Source organism: Heterodontus francisci, chromosome 27 (assembly GCF_036365525.1).
Source record: "Heterodontus francisci isolate sHetFra1 chromosome 27, sHetFra1.hap1, whole genome shotgun sequence".
Taxonomy (NCBI): Eukaryota; Metazoa; Chordata; class Chondrichthyes; order Heterodontiformes; family Heterodontidae; genus Heterodontus; species Heterodontus francisci.
This window is the reverse complement of record NC_090397.1, coordinates 9,620,250-9,633,139: the sequence shown is the minus strand read 5'-3', so window position 1 is coordinate 9,633,139 and position 12,890 is coordinate 9,620,250. Positions and strand designations below refer to the sequence as shown.

The window sequence follows — 12,890 nt, the reverse complement described above, 5'->3', positions numbered from 1 at the left end:
GGTCAGGGTCGTGAGGGGGCAGTCAGGCAGAGTGGTCACGGCGGTGAGGGGGAGGACGGGCAGTGTGGTCAGTGTGGGGAGGGGGCAGTCGGGCAGTGTGGTCAGTGTGGTGAGTGGGCATTGGGCAGTGTGGTCAGGGTTTTGAGGGGGCAGTCAGGCAGTGTGGTCAGGGTGGTGAAGGGGAGTTCGGGCAGTGTGGTCAGGGTGGTGAAGGGGAGGTCGGGCAGTGTGGTCAGAGTGGTGAAGGGGAGGTCGGGCAGTGTGGTCAGGGTGGTGAAGGGGAGGTCGGGCAGTGTGGTCAGGGTGGTGAGTGGGCAGTCGGGAAGTGTGGTCAGAGTGGTGAAGGGGAGGTCGGGCAGTGTGGTCAGGGTGGTGAGTGGGCAGTCGGGAAGTGTGGTCAGAGTGGTGAAGGGGAGGTCGGGCAGTATGGTCAGGGTGATGAGGGGGCAGTCAGGCAGTGCGGTCAGTGTGGTGTGGTAGTGGTAGGCCTCATGTCCCTGAATTTGCCTCATTCTTTGCAGACCTTGGGCAGGGTTGAGGAGCAAAACACCCGTTTTATCCAACGACGACCCTGACTCTGTGTTCACTAATTTATTCCACAGGTGCATGCTTCAGATCTATCTTCAATCATATCTCTCTCTGGTTGTTTCTGCTCCAACCTTGCTTGTTAGAATGATAGAATCATACAGCACAAAACCAGGTCATTCAGCCCATCTTCTATGTTCCTCCTCTTTGAAAAAGCTATCTAATTGATCCCATTCCCTCCCCTTTTTCTCCATAGCCCTGGAAATCTCTACTTTTTAATCCAATCTGCTTTTTTATCCAAATCCCTTTCGAATGTTACTGGTAAATCAGCTTCCACCTCCCTGTCAGGCCTTGCATTCCAGATCATCAGAACATGCTGCGTAAAAAAAAAGTTTCCTCATCTCCCCACCTCTTTTGCCAATTATCTTAAATCTGTCTCTGGCTACCAACTCTCCTGCCACTGGAAACAGTTACTCCCTATCTGTTCTATAAAAGCCATTCATGATTTTGAATAGTTCCATTAATTCTCTCCTTAACCTCCTCTGTTCTCGGAGAACACCACCAGCTTCTCCAGTCTCTTCATCTAACTGCAGTCCCTGATTCCGGTTATCATTCTACTGAACATTCTCCACATTACAACAACGGCTTATATCTTTATAGCACCTTTAACATCATAAAATGCCTCAAGGCGCTTCACAGGAGCATTATAAAATGAAATATGACACCAAGCCATATAAGGAGATATCGGGGCAGATGACCAAAAGCTTCGTCCAAGAATTCGGTTTTATGGAGTGCCTTAAAGGAGGAGAGTGAGGTAGCAAGGTGGAGAGGTGTATGGAGGGTATTCCAGAGTTTAGGGCCTAGGCAACTAAAGGCAAGGCCACCAATGATGGAACAATTAAAATCAGGGATGCTCAAGAGGCCAGAATTAGAGATGTGCTGATATCCCCGAGGGTTGTGGGGCTGGAGGAAATTTACAGAAATAGGGAGGGACGAGGCCATGGAGGGATTTGAAAACAAGGGCAAGAATTTTAAAATCAAGGTGTTGCTTGACTGGGAGCCAATGTGACAGGGGTAATAGGGGAACAAGACTTGCGAGTGAAGTCATGGGCAGCTGAGTTTTGAATGACCTCAGGTTTACAGAGGGTAGAATGTGGGAGACCAGCCAGGAGTGCATTGGAATAGTCAAGTCTGGAGGTAATGAAGGAACGAATGAGGGTTTTGGCAGATGAGCTGAGGCAGAGTTGAAGTCGTGCAATGCGGTCTGAGTGATAGTGCGAATATGTGGCTGAAAGCTAATCTTGGTGTTAGGGAGGTAGTGGTGTAGTGGTAATGCCACTGGACTAGATATCCAGACTTCAGGCTAATGCTCTGGGGACATGGGTTCGAATCCCACCACAGCAGAAGATGGAATTTTAATTCAATTAATAAATCTGGAATTAAAAACTAGTCTAATGGTGACCATGAAAGCATTGCCGATTGTTGTAAAAACCCATATGATTCACTAATATCCTTTAGGGAAGGAAATCTGCCGTCCGAATCTGATCTGGACTACTTGTGACTCCAGACCCACAGCAATGTGGTTGACTCTTCAATGCCCTCTGAAATGGACCAGCAAGCCACCCAATTCAAGGACAATTAGGGATGGGCAATAAATATTGGCCTAGCCAGCGACACCCACAAGCGAATAAAAAAAAGTGACACCACAGTCGTGAACAGACTGGATTAATCTCAGACTATTGCCAGGGAGAGTGGAAATATTTAATTGGAGGAAATTTCTGCTCATCCTGTATTGGATATCAGATAAGCAGTCTGATAATTTAGCGACAGTGGAGGAGTTGAGAGAGGTGGTGGTGAGGTAGAGCTGGGTGTCATCAGCACACGTGAAATCGAGCGCTGTGCTTTCGGATGATGTCACAAAGGGGCAGAGAAATAGGAGGGGACCAATGATAAATCCTTGGGGAACACTAGAGATAGTGGTATGGGAGCAGGAAGAGAAGCCATTGCAAGTGATGGATAAGAATGGAATGAGGCGAGAGCAGTCCCACTCAGCTGGACGACAGTGGAGAGGCGTTGGAAGAGGATGGTGGGTCAACTGTGTCAAAGGCTGCAGACAGATTGCGAAGGATGAGAAGGGAAAATTTACCTTTGTCACAGTCACATCGGATGTCATTGGTGACTTTGATAAGAGCAGTTTCGGTACTGTGGCAGGAGCAGAAACCTGATGGGAGGGTTTGAAACATGGAGTTCTGGGAAAGATGGGAACGGATATGGGAGATGACAACACGTTCAAAGACTTTGGAGAGGAAAGGGAGGTTGGAGATGGGACGATAGTTTGCAAGTGCAGTGGATCTCCTAGAAGGTTGCAGAGAATTGCAGCCATCTCATTACTTACTCTGGCATTGGTTCGCAGCTCCCCTCTTCCCATCTGCGGGCCTCCAAGGTTGGTCGTTATACAAAGGAGCACATCTCTCACAGTGCTCACCCACAGTATTATGCTTACAGATACACCTCCCATGGACCTGTCAAAGAAATGAATGGAGAACCCAGTGAACTAGGGAAAGAGACGATTTGTCAGAGACAAACTAAATGAAACAAAGAAAGACATGGATTTATATAGCACCTTTCATGACCTCAGGATGCCCCAAAACACTTTACAGCCCATTAAGTACTTTTGATTTGTTGTCACCTTCCTAATGTAGGAAATGCAGTAGCCAATTTGCATACAGTCAGCTCCCACAATCAGCAATAAAATAAATGAACAGATAATCTGTTTTTGTGATGTTGGTTGAGGGATAAATATTGACAAGAACACCAGAGAGAATTCCTTTCCTCATGAATAGTGTGATGGTATTTTTTATATTCATCTGAGTGGGCAGACGGGGCTTCAGTTTAACATCACATCTAAAAGATGGTACCTTCGACAGTGCACCATTCCCTCAGTACTCCACTGGAATATCAGCCTGGATTAGGTGCTCAAATCCTCAGCTGGGTTTGAACTCACAAACATCTGACTCAGAGGGGAAAGTGCTACCCACTGAGGCAAGGCTAACACCAAGACAGTATTTAAGCCCAACCCTTGTTACACTGAGGGAACGAAAGAAAGACTTACACTTATTAGATTAGATTAGAGATACAGCACTGAAACAGGCCCTTCGGCCCACCAAGTCTGTGCCGAACATCAACCACCCATTTATACTAATCCTACACTAATCCCATATTCCTACCAAACATCCCCACCTGCCACATTTCCCTACCACCTACCTATACTAGTGACAATTTATAATGGCCAATTTACCTACCAACCTGCAAGTCTTTTGGCTTGTGGGAGGAAACAGGAGCACCCGGAGAAAACCCACGCAGACACAGGGAGAACTTGCAAACTCCACACAGGCAGTACCCGGAATCGAACCCGGGTCCTTGGAGCTGTGAGGCTGCGGTGCTAACCACTGCGCCACTGTGCCTTTTATGACCTCAGAACATCCCAAAGCACTTTAGAGTTAATGAAGTACTTTGAAGTGTAGTCACTGTTGTAATATAGGAAACATAGCAGCCAATTTGTGCACAGCAAGCTCCCACAGACAGCATTATGATAATGACCAGATAACCTAGTTCTGTGATGTTGATTGAGAGATAAATATTGGCCAGGAGACCAGGGAAATCCTCCCCTGCTCTTCATCAAAATACATTCACCTGAGAGTGCAGACAAGGCTGCGGTTTAATGTCTCATCCAAAGGCAGCGCCTCTGAAAATGCAGCACTCCCTCAGTACTGGAGCTTTAAACTAGATTGTTATGTTCAAGTCTCTGGAGTCGGACTTAAACCCACAACTTTCCTGACACAGAAGCAAGAGTGCTACTCATTGGGCCACAGCATCATAAATGAACCAGCTAATGGTTGAACGAACTCACATGTACCACTACTGACCGAGCTGGCTGAGTGCTAAAGGACAGAGCTGCTAGACTGGGACTGAGGCAGGTGGTGAGGGAACCAACAAGAGGGAAAAAATGCTTGACCTTGTCCTCACCAATCTGCCTGCTGCAGATGCATCTGTCCATGACAGTATTGGTAGGAGTGACCACCACATAGTCCTTGTGTTGACAAAGTCCCGTCTTCACATTGAGGATACCCTCCATCGTGCCGTGTGGCACTACCACCGTGCTAAACGGGATAGATCTCGAACAGATCTAGCAATGCAAAACTGGGCATCCATGAGGCACTGTGGGCCATCAGCAGCAACAGAATTGTACTCAACCACAATCTGTAACCTCATGGCCCGGCCTTTCCCCCACTCTACCATTACCATCAAGCCAGGAGACCAACCCTGGTTCAATGAACAGCATAGGAGGGTATGCCAGGAGCAGCACCAGGCATACCTAAAAATGAGGTGTCAACCTGGTGAAGCTACAGCCCAGGACTACTTGCGTGCCAAAGAACATGAGCAGCATGCAATAGACAGAGAGCTAAGGATCCAATAATCAACAGATCAAATCAAAACTCTGCAGTCCTGCCACATGTAGTCTTGAATGGTGGTGGACAATTAAACAACTAAATGGAGGAGGTGGCTCCACAAATATCCCCATCCTCAATGATGGGGGAGCCCAGCACATCAGTACAAAAGATAAGGCTAAAGCATTTGAAACAATCTTCAGCCAGAAGTGCCAAGTGGATGATCCATCTCGGCCTCCTCCTGAAGTCACCAGCATCACAGATACCAGTCTTCACCCAATTCCATTCACTCCACGTGATATCAAGAAATGATTGAAGGTACTGGATACTGCAAAGACGATGGGCCCTGACAACATTCTTGCAATAGTACTGAAGATCTATACTCTAGGCCTTGCCGCGCCCCTAACCAAGCTGTTGCAGTACAGCTACAACACTAGCATCTACCCGGCAATGTGGAAAATTACCCAGGTATGTCCTGTACACGTCCAATCCGGCCAATTACCACCACCCCCCCTCCCCCATCAGTCTAGTCTCAACCATCAGTAAAGTGATGGAAGGTGTCGTCAACAGTGCTATCAAGCGGCACTTGTTTAGCAATAACCTGATCAGTGATGCTCAATTTGGGTGCCGCCAGGGCCTCTCAGCTCCTGACCTCATTACAGCCTTGGTTCAAACATGGACAAAAGAGCTGAACTCAAGAGGTGAAGTGAGAGTGACTGCCCTTGACATCAAGGTAGCATCTGCCCTAACAAAACTGGAGTCAATGGGAAACAGGGGGAAAACTCTCCGCTGGCTGGAGTCATACCTAGTGTAAAGGAAGATGGTTGTGGTTGTTGGAGGCCAATCATCTGAGCTCCAGGACATCACTGTAGGAGTTCCTCAGGGTAGAGTCTTAGGCCCAACCATCTTCAACTGCTTCATCAATGACCTACTTCAATCATAAAGTCAGAAGTGGGGATGTTCGCTGATAATTGCACAATGTTCAACACCATTCGTGACTCCTCAGATACTGATGCAGTCCGTGTAGAAATGCAGCAAGACCTGGACAATATCCAGGCTTGGGCTGATAAGTGGCAAGTAATAGTCACGCCACACAAGAGCCAGGCAATGACCATCTCCAACAAGAGAGAATCTAACCATCACCTGTTGACATTCAATGGCATTACGATCACTGAATCCTCCACTATCAACATCCTGGGGGTTACCATTGACCAGAAACTGAATTGGAGTAGCCATATAAATACTGTGGCTGCAAGAGCAGGTCAGAGGCTAGGAATCCTGCAGCAAGTAACTCACCTCCTGCCTCCCCAAAGCCTGTCCACCATCTACAAGGCACAAGTCAGGAGTGTGATGGAATACTCTCCACTTGCCTGGATGGGTGCAGCTCCAACAACACTCAAGAAGTTCGACACCACCCAGGACAAAGCAGCCCGCTTGATTGGCACCCCATCCACAAACATTCACTCCCTCCACCACCGATGCACAGTGGCAGCAGTGTGTACCATCTACAAGATGTACTGCTGCATTGCACCTTCCAAACCCGCGACCTCTACCACCTAGAAGGACAAGGGCAGCAGATGCATGGGAACACCACCACCTGCAAATTCTCCTCCAAGCCACACACCATCCTGACTTGGAACTATATCGTCATTCCTTCACTGTCGCTGGGTCAAAATCCCAGAGCTCCCTTCCTAACAGCACCGTGGGTGTACCTACCCCACAAGGACTGCAGCAGTTCAAGAAAGCAGCTCACCACCACCTTCTCAAGGACAATTAGGGGTGGGTAATAAATGCTGGCCTAGCCAATGACGCCCAGATCCCATGAACGAATGAAAAAAAAATAGGCTGCACTGGGTAGCAGTGGGACATTCCCTTCTCTGAAGAACATCAATCAACTAGTTGGGTTTTTGTGACAATCTGGCAACTTTCATGGTCATTTTAACAACTCAGCCCAGAAGTTTATTGAATTCAATTTTATAAGATGTCATGGTGGGATTTGAACTCAGCTCCTCTGGGTTGCTCGTCCAGGACCACAACCACTAGATTCGAGTTCCTGAAGTCAGTTGGAGTATGATGCATTGTGTGCTGGGTGGACGAAGGGGAGTTAAAGGATGAGAGAAAGCCAGAGGGATTACATGAGGTCCACAGTAACAAGTATATTGAGTACACAGTGAGGCAGTAAATTCAATGGACTCTAGCTTGCTGTAATCAACCTCTGCAGATTGCCCATCTCAGTGATACCCTAAAGAATGGTCCCTGGAATGAGTGGCTTCAGTTATCTGAATAGGTTGGGGAAACTGCGGCTGTTCTCCTTAGATAAGAGAAGATTGAGAGGAGATTTGATAAGGGTGTTCAAAATCATGAGGGATAGAATAGATAGAGAGAAACTGTTCCCATTGATGGAAGGGTCAAGAACCAGAGAACACAGATTTAAAGTGATTGGCAAAAGAACCAAAGGTGACATGAAGAAACCTTTTTCACAGCTAGTGGTTACAATCGGGAATGGACTGCCTGAAAAGAGGTGGAAGCAGATTCAATCAGGCTTTCAAATGAGATTTGGATAAACACCTGAAGGGGAAAAAATGCAGGGCTATGGGAAAAAGGCAGGGGAGTGGGGCTAGCTAAATTGCTCTTGCAGAGAGCTGGCACAGGTTTGATGGGCTGAATGGTCTCTTTCTGTGCTGTAACCATTCTATGATTCTATAAAGGATGGGACTGGCAGATATCAGGTAGGCTCACAGACTGGGGAAGCAACAAATCAGCTTCCTTGCTTCTCTGAAACTCTGAGCAGGCCCCTTGTTAGGCGATTTTGTTTCTGAAACCAGAACACGGCCGTATATCACCAGTTGTAACATTTTCTGAAAACGGACATGATTTGGAGTGAAACTAACTCAGGGCAGGCAGTTTTTGAGGTCGAGGGAGATTTTTTTTTAAAATCACAATCACTGCAGTTTATTGGCACGTTAAACATTTTGTTTGCACCTCAGTAGTGATTTCAAAATATGGAATTGTAGAATGCTTGCACAGAAACTGAGTGTTCAGCCTATCAAAACTGCTCCAGTATTTTTCCATGAGCCACTTAGTCTAATCGCTATCTTTTACTCACTCCACATAACCTCCAATAAATAAATAATTTGCATATATATGTTGCCTTTCACAACCTCAGGGACGCTCCAAAGCAAAGCACTTCACAGCCCATGTAATGTGGGGAAATGTGGCAGGTAATGAATGCACAGCAAGATCCCACACACAGCAATGCGCCAGATACTCTGTTTTGGTCCTGTTGGTTGAGAGATAAGTGTTGGTCAGGAAACTCCCTTGCCTTTCAAAATAGTGCCATGGGATCTTTTAGATCCAACTGAGAAGGCAGACACGGCCTTTGTCTAACAAATATGATACCTCCGAGTACAGCCCTCTCAGTAAGCACTTCACTGGAGTGTCAACCTGCAGAACATGTTCAAGTATTTACCTATGACCTTCATGACTCCAAGGCAAATGTACTACCATACAGCCAAGGCTGACTCTATATAATACTCCAAATAGTCTAATCTACTGTCTCACTTTCCACACCCTTTAATGTCCCAACCTTTCAACTCCCACTTTCCTCACTCCCGATAACCTATAATATCCCAACCAGTATCATTTCATTCTCCCACTCAGTCCCCATAACCTTTAATATCACATTTTATCTGAGCCCATTCTCTGACTCTCTCCCCATACCCTATAATATTCCACTCAGTCTAATTGAGCTCTCCAGATACCCTTTAACATTTGTTTTTTTCAAGCAACTAATTCCTTTTCCAAAAAATTTTAAGACTCTACTTCAATGGTTTGTGGCAGGGAATTCAACATTTTGTGGAAAGATTTATTTTCTAATTTTTCCTCTAATTATTTTTTGCAATTATCAATTGGTGGTTCTTGTCACCATCTCACTGACCAGAGGAAACAGCCCATCACTATCTACTTTACCATAATCCTTCATAATTTCTATCAGATCATCCCATTACCTTCTCAGCTCTCCTTGTTTCTGTAGCAGGCCACACCAGTGGGCAATTCTGCCACCTCCCATGTGTTTTTCTGTGTGATATCCCTCTGCAGAGCACGTGCAGTGGGTTCCTTCAATAGCCTGGAGCTAACACACAATCGGCAGACTGTGCTTCCTCATTCACACTGCCGTTAGTATAACTCCAGTGCCCATCAACTGCCTGATGAGATTTAATCAATAATTAAAGAGTCCCAGGCAGCAGCAGAGAGACTCAGGGAAAGGAGCAGCCACTTGATTCAGGAGTGGATTGTTGGTATTCTGGCCTAGACCTAGTTTAATCCTTTTATTCAATTCTGTCTCTCAGTGGGCTCACAACCTCTCAATCACTGCCTATTAGGCTTGCTCAGTGTTTCAGTTACAAGCTCCGCACTTCTCTAGATAGCAAATAATTCCAAAAATTCCCTGTCCCTATATTCCCACACACAATGTACTCTTTCATTCATCAGTGACAAAAGATGTTTCCTTGTAATCTGCTCTCAGACCACTACAGACGTTGCTAAGCAACTGACTGTTACAGGGTTGGGGGTGGGGGTGAATACAGTCTGGGGTGATTTCCCTCCTCTGGGAACCTTTGCTCACGACCTCCTAAGGCCACTTCTTATCTGCAAGGCACAAATCAGGACCCAACTAGAGTGGAAGGGAACACACTCCTTTCGTAGTGTGGAACAGGTATCACTAACCCACCACTCTATCACTGCCACTTCATGAACAATTGCCCTAACTGCATGTTTCCATTTTACTCAGATAAAATTACCTTTGATTTGCTGCTCAGGTAATGACTGGAGGTAAAAAGTTAATCTCACCATTTCATGATGTCATTTTTTTACCTCTGCATTTCCAAAGTATAATTGTGTTTATTCTAAACGGCTCCCAACCTCTTTTAAACGACACTTAAACAGAGACCTTGTTATAAACACAAAATCTCATCCCTTACATATTAGAGAAGTAAGGCTAATCCTTATAAGCCGATTAAATACCTTACAGCTTACTGGGTAAATGTATCCACCTAATTTTAAATGCTATTAAAGAGCATAATATATGCTTACTGCTGTCTCCCAGCTTTCCCTGATTACCATGATATATTCTTTCCACAGTTACTCAGAGTCAGTCTGGAACACAGTTCAATGTAAAGCCTGGCTACCCGACCCGAACCCAACCAAAACCGACTACGTGTCAGGTTCGGGTTCGGTTCGGGTCTATATTGTGTCCAGCATTCAGGCTCGGGTCGGGTTCTGGTTTGCTGTGGTCGGGTTTTGTTTTGTATTGTTTTCTTTTTAATCTACGTTTTGACACGATTTTTTTTTCTGTACTAATAAGTTGTTTGATATTTTTGGGTCAGATGGGGCATGAAAAAATATAGAAGGACTCGGGCCCGGGTTGGCTGTGGTCGGATTTTAATTTTATACCCGAGCCAGGCTTTAGTTCAATGCTCACAATAGGCCCATTTGTACAGAGACCTGTACCCTACTGCTTTATTCAGAGAGCAGGGATTCTTCCCAGTGTTCTGGTCAATGTTTATCCCTCGACCAACATCAACAAAAACTGATTAATTGTTCATGGTCACATGCTGTTTGTGGGATCATGCTGTGCACAAATTGGCTGCCATGTTTCCTACAATAGTGACTACACTTTAGAAGTACCTCATTGGTTGGACCTCAGGACATTGAAAAGTGCTTTACAGCCAATGAAGGACCCAGTCACACCCCCTGTGGCTCTGATCAATGATGCACACAAAGTTTATGGACAAATTCTGCTCCCTCAGTTGCAGTCCCTCGTGAAATGGCACAATGAATGACTATGCCACTTGTTGGATTAGCAGGGCAAGCTCCGCATTTGGTAAATTCAAGCTGAGACTCTGGTAGGAACAAGGGGCGAGACTGACAACAAAAAACACTCTCGATCAAGCTGTTGTCCTCATTGCCCGACTACATGGATCTGAGTCCTAGATCAGCTCCGCTACCACCTCCACCTAGAAGACGTGACCATTTCCACATGCTCTCTTTTCAATGTATCGCTGATTGGTTTATTTTAAACCAGGACTAGTTAAGGCAACAGCCATGTAGTTTTGGGTGTATAGAATTGCAATTTGCACTCATTTGTGATTACACAACAACTTATATTTAATGTAGTAAACTGTCCCAAGGCGTTATAAAACAAAATTGGACACCGAACCACATAATGAGATATTAACGGAAAAGTGGGTGATCATTAAGGAAGAGATGCTTCAGGTACAGGCTTGGTACATTCCAACAAGAGCAGAAGGTAGGGGAACTTTGGATGATGAGGGAGATGGAGATTATGATGAAACAAAAAAAAGGGTGTATGATGCATGTCAGGTGAATTCTTCAAGTGAGAACCAGGCCAAATACAATAAGTTGAGAGGGGAAGTGAAGAGGAAAATAAGACTGGCAAAGAGAGAATATGTGAATAGAATGGCAGTTAACATAAAAGGGAACCCAAAAATTTTCGACCAGCATATAAATAGTAAGTGAGTAGTAAGAGGTGGAGTGCTTAGAGGCACAGGGCAGGGCTAGAATACTTAATGAGTACTTTGTGTCGGCATTTACTAAGGAAGAGGAATCTGACCAAATATCAATAAAAGCAGAGAGAGTAGAGGCAATGGATAGGGTAAAAATTGAGAGGGGGGAGGTACTGGAGAGGCTGGCTACGCTTACAGTTGATAAGTCACCTGGTCCAGATGGCTTCCATCACAGATTCCTAAAGGAAGTGGGGGTAGAGATAGCAGGGGGGTGGGTATGTCGTAATCTTCAAATCTTCCCTAGATAGGGGGGAGGTGCCAGAGGATTGGAGTATGGCAACTGTGACACTTTTATTCGGGAAAGGGCGTAAGGACGGTACTGGCAACTCCAGGCCTGTTAGTTTAACATCAGTGGTGGGTAAGATTTTAGAAAGAATAATCAGGGTAAAAATCAACAGGCACTTGGAGAGGTTTGAGTTAATTAAGGAGAGTCAGCACAGATTTGTAAAAGGCAGATCATGCCTGACTAATCTAATTGAATTTTTTGATGAAATAACAGAGAAGGTTGGTGAAGGGAATGCGGTGGATGTTGCCCATATGGATTTTAAGAAAGCGTTTGATAAAGTGCCACATAAAAGGCTGGTTAACAAAATTGAGACTCATGGAATAGGATAAATTGGATAAATAATTGGCTGAAGGACAGAAAACAGCGAATCGTGGGAAATGGTTGTTTTACAGACCTGGAGAATGGTAGATAGTGGTGTTTCCCCAAGGGTCAGTGCTGGGACCACTGCTTTTTTTTTTGTTGCTATATATAAATGACATGGATCTTGGAATACAGAATAGAATTTCAAAATTTACCGTTGATACTAAACTTGGAGGAGTAGCAAACAGTGAGGATGATATGAACCACCTGCAACAGGACACAGATAGGTTAGCAGAATGGGAAACAGGTGGCGGATGGAATTTGATACTGACAAGTGTGAGATGATGCATTTTGGCAGAAGGAATAGGGTGAGGCAATATAGAATTATTGTCACAGTTTTAAAGAGTGCGCAGGAACAGAGGAACCTGGGGATGCATGTGCATCAATCTTTGAAGGTGGCAGGATAAATTGAGAGAGTGGTTAGCACAGCATATGGGATCTTGGACTTCATAAATTGAGGCATTGTGTACAAAAGCAGGGAAGCTATGCTGAACCTTTATAAAGCTCTGGTTAAACCCCAACTAGAGTATTTCGTCCAGTTCTGGTCATCACACTTTAAGAAAGATGCGAGGGTCCTTGAGAGGGTGTAGAGGAGATTTACCAGAATGGTTCCAGGGATGGGGGATTTTAGTCACAAGGTTAGGCTGGGAAAGCTGGGGTCGTTCTCCCTGGAGCAAAGGAGATTGA

At 45.4% G+C, this 12,890-nt stretch overlaps 1 protein-coding gene across 2 annotated transcripts in view; it reads right to left on the bottom strand.

The window, feature by feature from the left end:
• ntn4 (netrin 4) overlaps nucleotides 1-12,890 on the bottom strand; it is a 134,525-nt gene that overhangs the window by 81,893 nt on the left and 39,742 nt on the right. For both annotated transcript variants that reach the window (XM_068059681.1, XM_068059683.1), the window contains exon 4: nucleotides 2,921-3,047. In XM_068059681.1, coding sequence (XP_067915782.1) covers nucleotides 2,921-3,047 — 127 coding nt within the window. The remainder of the gene's footprint in view (nucleotides 1-2,920; nucleotides 3,048-12,890) is intronic.